This window comes from Phocoena sinus, chromosome 15 (assembly GCF_008692025.1).
Source record: "Phocoena sinus isolate mPhoSin1 chromosome 15, mPhoSin1.pri, whole genome shotgun sequence".
NCBI lineage: Eukaryota > Metazoa > Chordata > Mammalia > Artiodactyla > Phocoenidae > Phocoena > Phocoena sinus.
Window position 1 is genome coordinate 17784943 of NC_045777.1, and position 18916 is coordinate 17803858.

The 18916-nt window shown below is 40.6% G+C and overlaps 1 protein-coding gene across 1 annotated transcript in view; it reads left to right on the plus strand.

Moving 5' to 3' along the window:
* PTPRT (protein tyrosine phosphatase receptor type T) overlaps window positions 1-18916 on the plus strand; it is a 776830-nt gene that overhangs the window by 534101 nt on the left and 223813 nt on the right. Inside the window, exon 12 of the mRNA XM_032606064.1 lies at window positions 2131-2404. Within this exon, the coding sequence (XP_032461955.1) occupies window positions 2131-2404 (274 nt within the window). The remainder of the gene's footprint in view (window positions 1-2130; window positions 2405-18916) is intronic.

The window sequence follows — 18916 nt, forward strand, 5'->3', positions numbered from 1 at the left end:
ACACACAAATACATACACACACTTTGGGCTGTTGGAGACACTCACTCAGATTTCACACACACTTACTTAGGTGTCCGAACACTCAGGTTCACACTTGTCTGGATGTTACCCCCGCTCATTCAGAGAGTATACATGTTCACTCAGCTTTCAGACACCCAGGTCCTACAGATCCTCATTTGGACATCGTTCACACTCAGATGTAGTTTGTACTCCCAGAGAGGTTGGCCACATTCACTCACATGTCACTCATGCACTCTGGGCTGTTGAGTTCTTGTCCAGATGTGCACAGCAGATAGCAGGCATCTCATTGAGCTGTTGCTCACCTCCACTCCCATATCACTCATCCAGGGGCAGCACTCACATGCCCATTTGTTTCCCATCCACATTGCTGACCGTCCCCATGCTCAAGGAGATCCAGGGGAAGACTTGACACATTGATTGTGTCATGTTTCCTTGGGTCAGTCCCTCTGTAGCCTTTTTTCCTTAATTAAATAATCCTGTACCTCTGTCTCCACCAAGTTTTGCTTCTTAACCAGGTGTCTTTAGATGGGTAGCCTGATTGAAGAATGGTAGCACTCACCACGTTCCATTTTTATAAACCATGTGTTCGTTCACTGTGTCATCTTTAAATGACTGGTTTGAGGCCATTGCTGCAATCACTTCATTAATTTGCAAAAGTTCCTGGAGGTACTCTTTGGATAATTGGCTTAAATCATGAGTCCCAGAGATATGTGCAATAAAGATCTTAAAAAAGGAAAAAAAAAAAAGAGCATTTATTCAAGAGAACTACAAACTGTGGGCATTTGAAGAGATAGTAAAATGTTATCAAAATTCACAAAGTTTAGGATAACTTTTATGAAAGGAGCCTACACAGTTGGCACGCAGTTGGTGTTTTACAAAGGCTCGGTCATCTCTCTTCACACATTGACACCTTCTTACAGTCCTTCTAAGTTGAAGGGAATGTGTGAGATCACTAGACAGGAGCTCAGAAGAATCGCTGTTTATCTTGATTAGGGTTTCTGCATCCTGTCAGGTTGGGTTTCATGCTTATTTTCAATTTTAGTTCAATTTGGTCCATTTGAACAGGCATTCACTGATCACTATGTAGGTATCAGGCAACCAGCTGAGCAGTATGTGGATGGAGGAGAGTGATACAGAGATAACAAAGCCATAACTTCCACTGCCTGAAAGGTCACAGTCTAGACCTAGAAACGGCAGTTCCATGCTTATGTTATTGCCGTCCCGAGCAGATAGCCATTAACGAACAGTGGAGGAGCGAAGTAGGGGGAAAGTCATTCAGATTTGGAGGATCTATACCGGCTTCATAGAGGAGGTGAAAGATAGGCTTAGCCTTTAGAGAAAGGCTTCCACAGGCAGAAGTTGAATGAGAGGGCATTGCAGATGGAGGAAGCACGAACTGGTGATGGCATAGGCTGGGATCCAAAGGAGGTTTGTGCGATAGCGTGGGGTCTGCAGCAGCTGCAATGAGGGGTTTACCATAAGACTGTCTGAGGGGTAGACTAGAAGCCAGACAAAGCGCCCCAAAGGTCAGGATGAGGAGTCTAGATTGTCTCGTTTGAAGAACGGAGAGCCTATGAACGTGCTTGAAGAGGGACAGTGTTTATGTTCAGGAAGGTCAGTGGATTGACTGGTGAGTTGACCCAATCAATTAGAGGCAAAGAGACTAGCTGAGTTCAGCTAAGAGGTGGGGAAGTGCCCAACCCCAACAGTTTGATGGGAGGAGAGAAAAAGGGAGGGGCAGGTTCAGATTGCTGATATCGAGTCAACAGAGCTTGTTGATCAAAGCAGAGTGCAAACCAAGGATACAGGAAATGAGAATGAGCCCCGTCTTCAAGATCTGGCCACTTGATGAGCAGTGCTACCCTCACTAAGGAAAGAAATGGAGAAGAGGAACATACAGGTTTGTAGGGGTTGAAACTGAGTTGCATTTTTGGACATATGCAGTGTGAGCTGGCTTTGGAGCATCTAAATGGAAATCTGTTTCTGCAAAGCAGCGGGTTTATAAGTCTGAAGCTCAGGAGGGAGGTTTAAGTTGCAGACAGAAGTGACGATGATAAAAGTTCATCCCTCCAGGGGGTTGCTCATCTGCCTCTCCTCTTTCCTGTCCAGTGTTTATCAGCTGGTTGTCAAGGAGGAGCGGCTTCAGAAGTCACGGAGGGCAGCTGACATCATTGAGTGCTTTTCGGTGCCGGTGAGCTATAGGAATGCCTCCAGCCTCGATTCTCTGCACTACTTTGCTGCTGAATTGAAGCCTGCCAACCTGCCTGTCACCCAGCCATTTACAGTGGGTGACAACAAGACATACAATGGCTACTGGAACCCACCTCTTTCCCCTCTGAAAAGCTACAGCATCTACTTCCAGGCACTCAGCAAAGCAAATGGAGTAAGTATGGCCATATGGAGGCCATGTCTTGCCTTGTTTTTCCATTCTTAAATAAGAAGGCAGCATGGCTTTAGAGCAGAGGTTGACAAACTAAGGCCCGTGGACCAAATCATCCTGACCCATGCCTTTTTTTGTGAGTAAAGGGTTGTTGGGTTTTGGTTTTTGGTTTTTCATACAGTGACGCCTATTCATTTCCATGGTCTGTAACTGCTTTGATGCTACAGCAGTACACTTGAGTAGTTGAGACAGACTGTGTGCTGCATAAAGCCTAAAATATTTACTATATGGCCCTTTACAGAAAAAAATTCTGAGACCCCTGTATTAGAGGATAGAAAGGTGTTTCACTTGGGCAAATCATATGCAGATCTAAGACTTAATTTCCTCATCTATAAAAGAATACCTATAAATTTGATATCAATTAATGCACTAAACATGTTTTAGTTAATCAGTGACTGCTAACCCCTTTTTCATTACCGTTAGTCACATTAGGAAGTATTTTTCTCCCAAAGACAAGGTAACCTTTTTGTGTCAAATATTTTTTTGGTTACTGAGGAGTGCCAGTCATAACATTACAAAATCACAGGGCTGTAAAGGATCTGAAAGGTCATCCAATGTCTCCCTCCCTCTCCCTACATACAAAACAGTGCTTCAGTCAATATTACAATATCACAGTTAACTGATGTTAATAATTATTCTTTTTTTTAAATTGAAGTATAGTTGATTTACAATGTTGTGTTACTTTCTAGTGTACAGCAAAGTGATTCGGTTATATATACATATTCTTTTTCATTATGGTTTATTACAGGATATTGTAACTAGTTCCCTGCACTATACACTAGGACCTTGTTGTTTATCTGTCTTATGTATAGTAATGTATCTGTTAATCCCAAAGTCCTCCAACCCCTTTCCTCTTTTGTAACCATAAGTGTGTTTTCTATGTCTATGGGTCTATTTCTGTTTTGCAAATAAGTTGATTTGTATCATTTTTTTAGATTCCACATATAAGTAATAACCATACGATATTTGTCTTTCTCTTTCTGACTTACTTCACTTAGTATGACAATGTCTAGGTCCATCCATGTTGCTGCAAATGGCATTATTTCATTCTTTTTTATGGCTGAGTAGTATTTCATTGTGTGTGTGTGTGTGTGTGTATATATATATATATATATATATATATATACACACATATACATATATATCACATCTTCTTTATCCATTCAAATGATGAACATTTAGGTTGCTTCCATGTCTTGGCTATTGTAAGTAATGCTGCTATCAACATTAGGATGCAGGTATCTTTCTGAATTAAGGTTTTCTCTGGATATATGCCCAGGAGTGGGATTGCTGGATCATATGGCAACTCTATGTTTAGTTTTTTAAGGAACCTCCATATTGTTCTCCATAGTGGCTGCACCAATTTACATTCCCACAAACAGGGTAGGAGGGTTCCCTTTTCTCTACATGCTCTCCAGCATTTATTTGATGATGTTAGTGCTTATTCTTGAATACCTCCAATGACAGAGAACTCACTTCTTTATGTGGTAACTTTGCTGATGTTTGTGGAGGCTGTGGCTCTAAGAAAGCTTTTTTTAAAACTGACTTAAATATATCGTTTATTGTAGCTTCTACCCATTGCTCTTGATCCATACTTTTAGGTCCCAGTAGAACCAGTGCAATCACCTTCTCAGGTGGCATTTTTTTTCAGTTACATAAGAACTTTTCCACCATTCACTTCCCCTCTATACACACAGACCCATCTGGTCTTATATTCGCAAGCTAACTATCTTTAAGTTCCTCTTATACTCAAGTATTTTCCATCTAGGATGCTTTTGTGGACATGTTTTGTTTCAGGTTGCCATATTTCATTCAACAAATAGATAATGAACAGTGACGTTTGCTAGACCCGATAGTTCATATTAAGATTATGTAGTATGTACCCTCAAAGAGCTTCTATAAATGTAAGGGAATCTTATGTGCCATGTTCCACAGTGTTTCTGGAGAAGTGAGAGGCTCACTGGAGAAGGGAAAGCTGAGACAGAAGCAAGATTTGCTAAAGTTCTTACAGAACAGCCTGTGGCCAAGATAGTCTAGTCTGTCAGTGGCAGTCATTACCTTATGAGAAACCTGGATTGAGAAACTAATTAACATTTAAAATGTCCACATACCCATTTAGATTCCACATTGGTATTTCAGTTCTGCATTCATTACTGGTTCAAGCAACATTCCTCACAGAGAGTATAAAACTACAAAAAGAAGCCAGACTGCCTTCCACCTGTCCATCTGGTCTTACCTCTGCATGCAACAGTCTGATGTATTGTGGAGGAAGACATATAAAGATGGCCAGAAGCATCTGGGAGCTCATCTTCTTCTTGGTTCTCTGCATCCCATATGAGCCAGTTTCTTGGTTCAGCACAACCCTGAGAAGGGATGGCTTTCCCTGCTCTTGGCAACGTATCAAGAGGTGCTGTTGGGTTTCCATGCTGTGGAGCAGAGTCGTAGCTTCATTCGATTCACCTGCTATCGCATTCCTACCAAGATTCTCCTGAAAACCCAGCGACAGACCAAGTTTGTAGAACCCAGGGAACTAGAAGATGGACCCCAGGAGAGATTTCCCCAACCTGAGCATGGTAGGTCCTAGAAGAACAGCAGATGAGGCAGGAAGATTGCTGGAGGTCTTGCCCCCCCAGACATCGTATAATAGAAACCTTTTTCAAGACATGCGGTTTTGCCATTGGGCAAAAGTCACCCCACTGTGAGGCTACCTCATCTAAGAAGCCGTTTCTACTACTGCTTCCGAGATAAACAAAGCCATTTAGTTACTCATGCCTCTGATGCCACCCCGTGTGTACACCCATTTGGGAGCTAAGGTTTGCTGTAATGAAACACAGGCAGGAATGGAACTGGATGGGTGCTTATGCCAGGTGTCTTGAGGGTATAGTCGGCCTCACAGGAACAGAGAGGAAAAAGCTGTGGGAGCTGGCACTCAGAGTATTGTATTTTTCTAGCAAGAGAAAAACCACACACCATTTCAAATTACTGTGTAGTATTAAGTTTTACCGAAAGGAGTTGGGTGAAAGGGACACAGGAGCAGGAAAGTCATTCTCGGCCTAACACATCTCTGCTTGGCCCCCTCAGATTTCACCATATCATAAAGGGCGGAAGACAATGCAGTTAAGCCTGGAGGAGTTTTGAGGAGATGTTATAACCCACAAATTTCTTACCAGCCAAGTTGTTGTTCTTGTGTAAATGCATCAGAAAGACATTCTCACCATCCTGAGGGTCCCACAGGTCCTGCTTCTAATAAATCATTCAAAGAGCAACTGACCAAGCAATGAATCAAAATAAAGAAATCAAGAATAGAGAAATATGAAATAAAAAGACCCACAGTGAGCATGGAAACTAATTAAATTTCAATTAAAGCTAAATAATTGCTCTAAACATGTTACAAAGAGGTTAATATTAAAAGCAATTACTTAAAGAAAAGATGTCTAGTGTAAAAAGTTAACAGTTGTGATCTGGGTCTGTAATTCACTCTTATGTCAACAAAAACTAAGAAAGAGTTGGAGGATTGATGAATGTAAATAAAAATCTGCTAATTATCCCACTTTAGGCAGGATAGAATAGCTAATGACTATTTTATTTTTGATACTAAGATTTTTTTTAGGTATACTTTTTTGGAACATAAAGGCAGCCTTCCAATCTATCATAGAAAAGCCAGAAGACAACAATCTGCAAAGAAAAGGGCGAGAAATAAAGGAAACTATAAGTAAACATGAAAATCAGCAACTGTAAAGCAGGCCAGAAACAGAAGCGCTGTATTTTTTTTAAAGTGATGCTTTACTCCCTTCAGAAAGGGGTAAAATGTCTTGAGTCAAGTAAAAACCAGAATTCAGCAAATCTGTATCACTAGAAGATTAAAAACAAAGGTTAGGGCAAAGTTATATTACATTTAAAAAATTCAAGGAAAGCAGAAATGGGCATTTGTTGCAGGATGGTTGTGGGCAAGGTTGAGTGATTTACTGTCAGTCCATTTCATTGCTTCCGATCCCATCTACAAGTTTCAGTCAAAACAGAGTAAGAGGAGAATTTTAGGGTTCAGATATATTTATTCTGTGAATAGTAAAGATGTTTTTTCAGCTTAGCAGAGTGGCTAAATATTCAGCCTTTACAATCAGACTGCCTATACACAAAACCCTAGTAACTGTGTGACTTTAAGTAACCTATTAAAAGGGTTAGATGTGACTGATTAATTAATTAAGGAAACATCTAGCAAGCACACACTCTGTGTCCCCGCCTCCCCCCCCAAAAGGCACCTTTTTTGAGTGCTGGGAATAAAGCAGTAAGCCAAACAGACAAAAAATCCCTGCCCTCATAGCATTTACATTCTAGTAAGGGAGAGACCAAAAATAAATAAGTGAAATCATGTGTCACATAATTAGTCATTAGGTTTAGAAATGTGGAGGTCACTCATTAAATCTTGACTGTTATTAGGATGGGAGTAAAGACATTTTATAAACTCTACAGTGAACTATATAAATGTGGAGTAATTTAATCCAGCCCTGTAAAAACCATGGAGAGTCCGAGTATGATGTCCGTTATGAAGCATGGTCCTCAGAGTCCTCACAGGCACCTTCATGAAGTGTGAGTTGTTCACAGGCACTTGCGTTTGGAATTTTGATCAGATTAGTATTGGGTTGGCCCAAAAGTTCGTTTGGGTTTTTCCATAGCATCTTATGGAAAAACCCGAACGAGATTTTGGGCCAACCCAATATCCCATTTACGCATCTATGCTTTCTTACAGATAACAAGGTCAGTCCCACCTGTTGAAGGACTGTCTTTGGTGCTGAATTCTCAGCATCTGTCTTTCTTGCGAATCAGGCCATACTGTAACTATTTGTTTTGGATACAACAATATTACAGATCTATAGCGGTTAAGAACTGGATGATTTTGAGGTGTCATCTAATCTACACCAGAAGCCAACATAGAAATCTCTAATAAAGTGTTCTTGGCAAGGCATTATATAGCCTCAGCTTGACCACTGCAATTCTTTGGAGGGAAAGAGTTGATTCCTTTGCTGAACAAGAAAAATTGTTAGAACTTTCTCCTTTCTATAAAGCCAAATTCTGTCCCCTTAACTCTCTACTCTTGGACACTTGTATTGATTTGAACAAATCAAATCATTCTTTACCATGTCAGCCTTTGGGAGAAAATACGACAGTATCAATTACCATCCCTGGCTACCTAGGCCATCTCTCATTGATATTTAATATGCAGTTACTTCTGTTTCTCACATGGCATGATTTCTGTATCTCTTTCATCCTGTTTATTCTGTTCTCTCATAGAGACTCCTTTTTTCCAATGCCTTCCTTAACAAGGGGTAACCAGAATCTAGCATTGTACTGCAGATATAGTTAGACCATTCCTGCTACATTTCAACTACCCCTCCTCTCTGGACTATTTTCTAAGACATTATTTCTCATACATTCCGAGATATTATTCTCACTTCGGGGACCTCTTGCAGGCTGCTGTATTATCCACGTCTGTCTTCTTCATTCTTTGAAGAACTAGTACCCTCTCAGTTTTCAGGCCTCATCTTCAATGTCATATCCTTTGGGAACTTTCCAATCATATTATCTAAGAGCCATCCACACCAATACTCACTACATGTTAACCTGTTGTTTTTATTTAAAACGTTGTGCATACTTTTTAAACATCTTTATTACAGTATAACTGCTTAACAATGGTGTGTTAGTTCCTGCTGTATAACAAAGTGAATCAGCCATACGTATATATATATATATCTCCCCATATCCCCTCCCTCTGGTGTCTCCCTCCCAGCCTCCCTATCCCACCCCTCTAGGTGGTCACAAGGCATGGAGCTGATTGCCCTGGGCTATGCAGCTGCTTCCCATTAGCTATCTGTTTTACATTTGGTAGTGTATATATGTCACTGCCACTCTCTCACTTCATCGCAGCTTACTCTTCGCTCTCCCCGTGTCCTAAGGTCCATTCTCTACATCTGCATCTTTACTCCTGTCCTGCCCCTAGGTTCTTCAGAACCATTTTTTTCTTTTTTTTTAGATTCCATATATATGTGTTAGCACATGGTATTTGTTTTTCTCTTGCTGAGTTACATCACCCTGTATGACAGACTTTGGTCCATCCACCTCACTACAAATAACTCAATTTCATTTCTTTTTATGGCTGAGTAATATTCCATGGTATATATGTGCCACATCTTCTTTATCCATTCATCTGATGATGGACACTTAGGTTGCTTCCATGTCCTGGCTATTGTAAATAGTGCTGCAGTGAACATTTTGGTACATGACTCTTTTTGAATTACGGTTTTCTCAGGGTATATGCACAGTAGTGGGATTGCTGGGTCATGTGGTAGTTCTATTTTTAGTTTTTAAAGGAACCTCCATACTGTTCTCCATAGTGGCTGTATCAATTTACATTCCCACCAACAGTGCAGGAGGGTTCCCTTTTCTCCACACCCCCTCCAGCATTTATTGTTTGTAGATATTTTGATGATGGCCATTCTGACCGGTGTGAGGTGATACCTCATTGTGGTTTTGATTTGCATTTCTCTAATGGTTAGTGATGTTGAGCATCTTTTCATGCCTTTGTTGGCAATGTGTATATGTTCTTTGGAGAAATGTCTATTTAGGTCTTCTGCACATTTTTGGACTCGGTTGTTTGTTCTTTTCATATTGATCTTCAGGAGCTGCTTGTATATTTTGGAGATTAATCCTTTGTCAGTTGCTTCATTTGCAAATATTTTCTCCCATTCTGTGGGTTGTCTTTTCATCTTGTTTATGGTTTCCTTTGCTGTGCAAAAGCTTTGACGTTTCATTAGGTCCCATTTCTTTATTTTTGTTTTTATTTCCATTTCTCTAGGAGGTGGGTCAAAAAGGATCTTGCTGTGATTTATGTCTTAGAGTGTTCTGCCTGTGTTTTCCTCTTAAGAGTTAGATAGTTTCTGGCCTTACATTTAGGTCTTTAATCCATTTTTTTTTTTTTTTTTTTTTTTTTTTTTTTTTTTTTGCTGTACACGGGCCTCTCACTGTTGTGGCCTCTCTCATTGCGGAGCACAGGCTCCGGACGCGCAGGCTCAGCAGCCATGGCTCACGGGCCAAGCCACTCGGCAGCATGTGGGATCTTCCCGGACCGGGGCACGAACCCATGTCCGCTGCATTGGCAGGCAGACTCTCAACCACTGCACCACCAGGGAAGCCCCTTTAATCCATTTTGAGATTATTTTTGTGTATGGTGTTAGGGAGTGATCTAATCTCATACTTTTACATGTACCTGTCCAGTTTTCCCAGCACCACTTATTGAAGAGGCTGTCCTTTCTCCACTGTACATTCCTGCCTCCTTTATCAAAGATAAGGTGACCATATGTGCGTGGGTTTAGCTCTGAGCTTTCTATCCTGTTCCATTGATCTGTTTTTGTGCCAGTACTATACTGTCTGGATTACTGTAGCTTTGTAGTATAGTCTGAAGTCAGGGAGCCTGATTCCTCCAGCTCCGTTTTTTGTTCTCAAGGTTGCATTGACTATTCAGGGTCTTTTGTGTTTCCATACAAATTGTGAAATTTTTTGTTCTAGTTCTGTGAAAAATGCCCTTGGTAGTTTGATAGGGATTGCGCTGAATCTGTAGATTGCTTTGGGTAGTATAGTCATTTTCACAGTATTGATTCTTCCAATCCAAGAACATGGTATATCTCTCCATCAGTTTGTATCACCTTTAATTTCTTTCATCAGTATCTGATAGTTTTCTGCATACAGGTCTTTTGTCTCCTTAGGTAGGTTTATTCCTAGGTATTTTATTCTTTTTGTTGCAGTGGTAAATGGGAGTGTTTCCTTAATTTCTCTTTCAGATTTTTTATCATTAGTGTATAGGAATGCAAGAGATTTCTGTGCATTAATTTTGTATCCTGCTATTTTACCAAATTCATTGATTAGCTCTAGTAGTTTTCTGGTAGCATCTTTAGGATTCTCTATGTATAATATCATGTCATCTGCAAACAGTGACAGTTTTATTACTTCTTTTCTGATTTGGATTTCTTTTAGTTCTTTTTCTTCTCTGATTGCTGTGGCTAAAACTTCCAAAATTATCTTGAATGATAGTGGTGAGTGGGCAACCTTGTCTTGTTCCTGATCTTAGTGGAAATGGTTTCAGTTTTTCACCATTGAGAGTGATGTTGGTTGTGGGTTTGTCATATATGGCCTTTATTATGTTGAGGTAAGTTCCCTCTATGCCTACTTTCTGGAGGGTTTTTATCATAAATGGGTGTTGAATTTTGTCAAAAGCTTTTTCTGCATCTTTTGAGATGATCATATGTTTTTTCTCCTTCAGTTTGTTAATATGGTTTATCACATTGATTGAAGAATCCATGCATTCCTGGGATAAACCCCATTTGATCATGGTGATTGATCCTTTTAATGTGCTGTTGGATTCTGTTTGTTAGTATTTTGTTGAGGATTTTTGCATCTATGTTCATCAGTGATATTGGCCTGTAGTTTTCTTTATTTTGTGATATCTTTGTCTCGTTTTGGTAACAGGGTGATGGTGGCCTCTTCAAATGAGTTTGTGAGTGCCCCTCCCTCTGCTATATTTTGGAAGAGTTTGAGAAGAAAAGGTGTTAGCTCTTCTCTAAATATTTGATAGAATTCACCTGTGAAGCCATCCAGTCCTGGGCTTTTGTTGTTGGAAGATTTTTAATCACAGTTTCAATTTCAGTGCTTGTGATTGCTCTGTTTATATTTTCTATTTCTTCCTGGTTCAGTCTTGGAAGGTTGTGCTTTTCTAAGCATTTGTCCATTTCTTCCAGGTTGTCCATTTTATTGCCATACAGTTGCCTGTAGTAATCTCTCATAATCCTTTGTATTTCTGCAGTGTCAGTTGTTACTTCTCCTTTTTGTTTCTAATTCTGTTGATTTGAGTCTTCTCCCTTTTTTTCTTGATGAGTCTGGGTGATGGTTTATCAATTTTGTTTATCTTCTCAAAGAACCAGCTTTTAGTTTTATTGATCTTTGCTATTGTTTCCTTCATTTCTTTTTCATTTATTTCTGATCTGATCTTTATGCTTTCTTTCCTTCTGCTAACTTAGGGAGTTTTTTGTTCTTCTTTCTCTAATTGCTTTAGGTGTAATGTTATATTCTTTATTTGAGATGTTTCTTCTTTCTTGAGGTAGGATTGTATTGCTGTAAGCTTCCCTCTTAGAACTGCTTTTGCTGCGTCCCATAGGTTTTGCGTTGTCATTTTCTCATTGTCTTTTGTTTCTAGGTATTTTTTGATTTCCTCTTTGATTTCTTCAGTGATCTCTTGGTTATTTAGTAGTGTATTGTTTAGCCGCCATGTGTTTGTATTTTTTACAGATTTTTTTTCCTGTAATTGATATATAGTCTCATAGTGTTGTGGTCAGAAAAGATACTTGATACAATTTCAGTTTTCTTAAATTTACCAAGGCTTGATTTGTGACCCAAGATATGATCTGTCCTGGAGAATGTTCCATGAGTCCTTGAGAAGTAAGTGTATTCTGTTGTTTTTGGGTGGAATGTCCTATAAGTATCAATTAAGTCCATCTTGTTTAATGTGTCATTTAAAGCCTGTGTTTCCTTATTTATTTTCATCTTGGATGATCTGTCCATTGGTGAAGGTGGGGTATTAAAGTCCCCTCCTATGATTCTGTTACTGTCAATTTCTCCTTTTATGGCTGTTAGCATTTGCCTTATGTATTGAGGTGCTCCTATGTTGGGTGCATAAATATTTACAATTACTATTTCTTTTTCTTGGATCGATCCCTTGATCATTATGTAGTGTCCTTCTTTGTCTCTTGTAATAGTCTTTATTTTAAAGTCTATTTTGTCTGATATGAGAATTGCTACTCTAGCTTTCTTTTGTTTTCCGTTTGTATGGAATATCTTTTTCCATCCCCTCACTTTCAGTCTGTATATGTCCCTAGGTCTGAAATGGGTCTCTTTTAGACGGCATATATACGGGCCTTGTTTTTGTATCCATTCAGCCAGTCTGTGTCTTTTGGTTGGAGCATTTAATCCACTTATATTTAAGGTAGTTATCGATATGTATGTTCCTGTGACCATTTTCTTAATTGTTTTGGGTTTGTTTTTGTGGGTCTTTTCATTCTCTTGTATTACCTGCCTAGAGAAGTTCCTTTAACATTTGTTGCAAAGCTGGTTTGGTGGTGCTGAATTCTCTTAGCTTTTGCTTGCCTGTAAAGGTTTTAATTTCTCCATCAAATCTGAATGAGATCCTTGCTGGGTAGAGTAATCTTGGTTTTAGGTTTTTCCCTTTCATCACTTTAAACATGTCCTGCCACTCCCTTCTGGCTTGCAGAGTTTCTGCTGAAAGATCAGCTGTTGACCTTATGGGGATTCCCCTGTATGTTGTTTGTTGCTTTTCCTGCTGCTTTTAATATTTTTTCTTTGTATTTAATTTTTGATAGTTTGAGTAATAATGTGTCTTGATGTGTTTCTCCTTGGATTTATCCTGTATGGGACTCTCTGGGCCTCCTGGACTTGATTGACTCTTTCCTTTCCCCTATTAGGGAAGTTTTCAACTATAATCTCTTGCAATATTTTCTCAGTCCCTTTCTTTTTCTCTTCTTCTTCTGGAACCCCTATAATTCGAATGCTGGTGCATTTAATGTTGTCCCAGAGGTCTCTTAGACTGTCCTCAATCCTTTTCATTCTCTTTTCTTTATTCTGCTCTGCAGTAGTTATTTCCACTATTTTATCTTCCAGCTCACTTATCCGTTCTTCTGCGTCAGTTATTCTGCTATTGATCCCTTCTAGAGAATTTTTAATTTCATTTATTGTGTTGTTCATCATTGTTCATTTGCTCTTTAGTTCTTCTAGGTCCTTGTTAAATGTTTCTTGTATTTTCTCCATTCTATTTCCAAGACTTTGGGTCCTCTTTACTATCATTACTCTGAATTCTTTTTCAGGCAGGTAGACTGGCAGGTAAATTCTTTTTCAGGCAGGTAAACAGGCAGGTAGACTGCCTGTTTCATCTTCATTTGTTTGGTCTGGTGGGTTTTTACCTTGCTCCTTTATCTGCTGCGTATTTCTGTCTTCTCATTTTGCTTAACTTACTGTGTTTGTGGTGTCCTTTTCGCAGGCTGCTGGTTTGTAGTTCCCATTGTTTTTGGTTTCTGCCCCCAGTGGGTAAGGTTGTTGTAGGATTCCTGGTGGAGGGGACTGGTGCCTTTGTTCTGGTGGAGGAAGCTGGATCTTGTCCTTCTGGTGGGCAAGCCACATCCGGTGGTGGGTTTTGGGGTATCTGTGAACTTATTATGATTTTAGGCAGCCTCTCTGCTAATGGGTGGGGTTGTGTTCCTGTCTTGCTGGTTGTTTGGCATGGGGTGTCCAGAACTGTAGCTTGCCGGTTGTTTAGTGGAGTTTGGTCTTAGTGTTGAGATGGAGATCTCTGGGAGAGCTCTCGCTGATTGATATTATGTGGGGCTGGGAGGTCTCTGGTGGTCCAGTGTCCTGAGCTCAGGTCTCCCACCTCAGAGGCTCAGGCCTGACACCTGGCCAGAGCACCAAGACCCTTACATGTAAATTGGTTAAATTCTCCAATCCAAAGGCACAGGATGGCTGGCCTTCCATGCTCTACTCGGTCCTCCAGCTGGGCCTTGTCCGTCCGGCCTGGTTGACATGGAGAGCCTGCTTTGGATCCAGGTCCAGCTGCATCCCCTAGCATCTAGAAGAAGCAGCTGATGCCCCTATCTTCCTTTATCCCCGCTGCAATTCATCACGATCCTGTAGCGCCTGAGGCTCTGCCCCTCATCCGTTGTGCATATTTTTAATTGCACTTGTTTTTTGCAGTGCATGCCTCTCTCATTAGACTGAGAGCTCCAGGAGGCAGGATCTCTTGTCTGCTGCTGTATTCTCCCTACTGAGTACAGTATTTAACACACAGTAGAAACTCAGTCATCATTTGATGAATAAATGAATGAGAGTACAGACTGTTTCTTGTTGTCTGTGAGTCTCAGTTCCCTCACTTATAAAATTGAAATAGTAATACACACTTCGCACAGTCATTTTGAGGAGGATTAAATGAGAAACAATCTTGAATACTGAAAGGCACAAAATAAGTTTGAGTAAAGTCTGAATTTCCATTCAGTGTAGTGTGAGAGATCTGGCTCTGAGCTATTTTCCTCATAGAAAGATGAGCCATATAGGACTTTCCTTCCATCATAGCAGTAATACTTGCCACAGCTGTCTCATTTCACAAGCTCCAGGCTCCTGGGAAGCCTTGATTTCCTCCAGATCTTCCACATGGTACCCAGAGTAGCTGTCTCGGTTGTAAACAGCGGGTGGGTGCAGTTTTGCATTGTTTCTTTCCCACTCTTCCCAGAATGAGGTCTGCTGAATCTACTGTTCTCTGCATCCCCACCACCATTAGCCATGATTGTGAAGATGAAAGGACCATAATTAACGGTTGTATGCAAAACAAGTGTGGCGAGTTCATGCAAATATCCATCAGAAGCCACCCTTTGTTGGGCAGCGCTGTTGTGCCTGTTCTATTTATGCAGAGGGAAGACTCCTTCCTATATCCTTTTCATCACATGGGGGCACATTTAACCTGCATGATGCCTCCTCCAGATGGTGAGCTAAATAAGAGAAGTGGGAAGTAGAAGGGTGACCACTCTCTATGTTTCATTTCCTCTTCCAGCTCCTGAATTCACTTGCCTCTTAAGAACAGTTGGAAGGCAGATGCTCTTTTGAATGAGTCCTCATGTTCGTCGCGTTAATCACATTATAATAGTTGGGACGATCTAGGTAGAGCTGTGTCTCTGAATGAATTGGAAGAAACCATATTTAGTTGTGTCCAAGCCCTGTGAAAATAATATTTGCACGTGGATGGGTTTACTGAGGCATGGTTGGGTAGACAGAACTGAAAGTCAGACAGACTTGGCTTTGAATTATGGCTGTTCCCATGTATGTGAACTTGAGCTGATTTCTTCACATCTCAGGATACATAATGAGATTAATGATGTACCTCCCCCAGACTTGGGGAGAGCAAATGAGACAATGCGCATAAGGCATCCGTCACAGTTGTTGTAGTTCTAGTTCTCTTTTCCTTTTTGCTGCTTCCCTGAAGCTCCTCCCTTGAAGGAGGGGAGGGTTGAAGCACCCTTTCCTGATACATTCCAATTTGTCCTGTAGACTCCACGTAGAAGCACATCACTTCCTAGGAGGACCTCAGGAACCATGTCTGTGTGGCACCTGTTGACTGCCTTAATTCACCCATGACTCAGTTGCTTTGTAACCCCACCCCAAGCTTTATTTTTCTTAGTTTAACTTTTCATATGTGGTTCCAAGCCTGACATCTGTTCCTGTTGAATCTTTTGATATAATTGATTTTGGCTTTGGAGAATGAGCTTGCCCCTCCCAACCTCGTTTCCTGATTCTGTTTTTACTTTAGTGACTGTTCACATGAAAAAAAGCTCAGATGGACCATGGAATGAGAAGATGCGGGAATCCCAAGCTCAAATGAGTTAGAGTTAAGACCACACAGGAGATCACATGGCTTGGATCTGAGATATTCTGGAGGAAGTTTATAAGAAAACTCCTATATTGGTTAGGATAAACTAATTTATGCTGTAGTGACAAGCAACCATGAAATCTCAGTGTATTCCAGAAAAAATATTTTCCACTCTCTCTACATGTGCAAAATGGGCCAGCAGAAGGGCTCTGCTTATCCTGGTTACTCAGGGACTTAAGTTGGAAAGTCCATCTTGACATTGCTTCCATGATCACCAAGGCAGGGAAAGAAATGTGGCAAACAAGGCAATGGTTCTAGAAAGTTTCCACACAGAATGATACACAGCACTTTCCATTGGCCAAGACTAGTCATGCAGCCATGCTTAACTTCAAAAAGGAATGAGGCAGTGCCTTCCAACTGTGTGCCCAGAGGGAGAACTGGGATATTTGAGAACATCCCTAAGGACCACCACACTTCCCCATTATACTCTAAGCTTTTCCTTCAAATTCTCATAATACCCAGACTCACTCTTGAAGCACCAGTGCAGTTTCTATCACAGATCCTGAGAACTTTCTTTTATTGAGCACCTGCTGCATCCCGCACACCAAGCAAGGTGTTTTCATGTATACTACCTTATGATTGGTCTCACAAAGTGACTCCTTTTAAATCAGTGCATGCATGGACCGCCAGAAGCACCACGAAATCTCATAGCATCTCAGTTACTTCATACTGATGGAAGGATTTTAGTAACAGCTTTCTCTTTACCTCCGTGGAGATGTGGTCAAGAAATGTCTAACATTCCCTATGTCACTGTTCTACTTTAAAAGACTGTCGTTCTTCAAAGTCTACCATGCAGTGTGGTTGAGAGGCATTGGAAAACCTTAGATCTCTCCTACCCATCAGTAGCTGAGCCAAGGTAGCAGAAAACTGTGAATCAAAGGCCTCCATACATCCTTTTTCTGACTTGTTGCCATAGTCCTATGTTAGGAACATATTTCTGGGTTTTATTAGCTCTGCGAAAATGGAAAGGAAAACTGAGAAATGGACATTTAGAACCCAGGGTTATCATCACACCTTTCTGTAACTACTTTGGAAATCTCTGGCCTGCTAAGTGTCCCCTCCCAGTTCTTGTCTGTCCCCAGATCCTGGGTGCCGTGCCCCATCTACCTGCCCAGGCCTCCTTCCCAGTCCTCAGTGGATTTTGTCTCCTGGGGATCACCCAGCCCCTTGGGTATGTCTACCTCCAGGGCTACATTCTACCCTTTGAGCCTTATCAGTTGCTCTTGAAAGCTCTGAATTTCTGCTGAATCCCTGTTAGGTCTCAAAATTCTCTTTCCAGGTAGAGAGAAATTCTCTGAGTGTCACCTTGTACAAATACCAAGATGAGCTCTCCCAGGTTGCTTTTTCACACACTTACAGTTCCTAAAGATTTTATTATCAATGGTATGAGAGCTGAGGGACCAAGAACATTTCCCTTTCAATGAAAATATACTTTAAACTCATTTGGAGAAGGAAATGAAGGTTACGCAGATGTTGACAGCTGATAATCTTGTCAGCCTGGGCCTTGAGGCATCAATGCTGCAGACCCCCATCCCTAAAAAGTTCAGTTTCCATATAGCAGGGCTTCTGCCTTCATCAGGCCCCTTCCAAACTGAGGGTCTCCATGAAGTTGAGCCCAGTTGGCTCCCCAATGGTGAAAAAGTGGGAAGAACTCTGAATTTGGAAACTGGATCCATGAGCCTAAGCCATTTTATAGCTACATGAACTGAATATTGACCCTAAACTTCAGTTTCCCCATCTGTCAAATGGGAATGAGACATGCCCTCCCAGACTCACTGGGGTCTTTGTGAGGAGTAAACAATAGGTGTGATAACTCTGCACGTTCCTAAGCACCTTTCAAAGGAAGGTGTGGCTAACGTGAATACATGTTTGAGTACAAATTCAGCGTAGGTGTGTATATACATGTATACATCCATACACATGAACCTTTTAGCGTGTGTGTGTATGTGTGTACATGTACATATGCACATATACATATTCAGTTAAAATAAAAAGTTTATTTAGCTCAAGAATCTTAGTGGTAGAAAGGTTATCACTGTGCCAGAATTATATTGGCTTGGCCAAAAAGTTCGTTCGGACTTTTCCGCAAGGTGTTACGGAAAAACCCAAACGAACTTTTTGGCCAACCCAATAGTATTGGTGGTTAATGAAATAGAACATTACCTACACCTCTTGGGCTTCCTGGAAGCCAAGGCAAAAAGGGGCATGTGGCAGGTTCTCTTACTTGAGAGAAAGAAGTATACCTATTTTTCATCAAAGACACTAGAAGAGGTATGTATCATATATATCCTCACATAAGGGGCCTTGAGGAGATACCAATCAATATCATGATATCATTTTTGCTCAAACACTCCGTTATTTCCTTTTCCACCAATGTTGTCCTACAGTAGTAAACTGGAATTTAATGGAGCCATTTACATGCAAGGATTCTGTTTCTTGGGCTGTGCAATAACATTAATGCTATAAATTAATGCCATTAAATAAGATGAATGGATCTCAAAGTTTCTTTCCCCTCAGCATTTTTTATGACTATGTTTCACATGGGGTCTTTCCTATTGCATAGATTGGCACTAACTATCTGTGATCTTAGGCAAGTGATTTAGACTCTCTGAGTCCCATTCTCATTTGGAAAATTTCAATGCCCATAGTATCAACTTTATAAAAATGTTTGTTAATTGTTTAATGAGAAGATGCATTTAAAAATGCTTATCACGGTGGTTGGTGGTCAAGTAAACACTCAGTGTCAGCTGTCATTGTTAGAATATCATAGGTGATAAGTAGGGAGCAGAATGTGGGAGTTCACTGAGGAAAGAAAAAGCAAAATCTATGGGTGCACAAACATTTTTAACCCATCGATCAAATTTGAATAGACTGTGGATAGGGTACAGGAAGAGGAAATTCAGGAAGGAGAAGCAAAATCAGTGAAA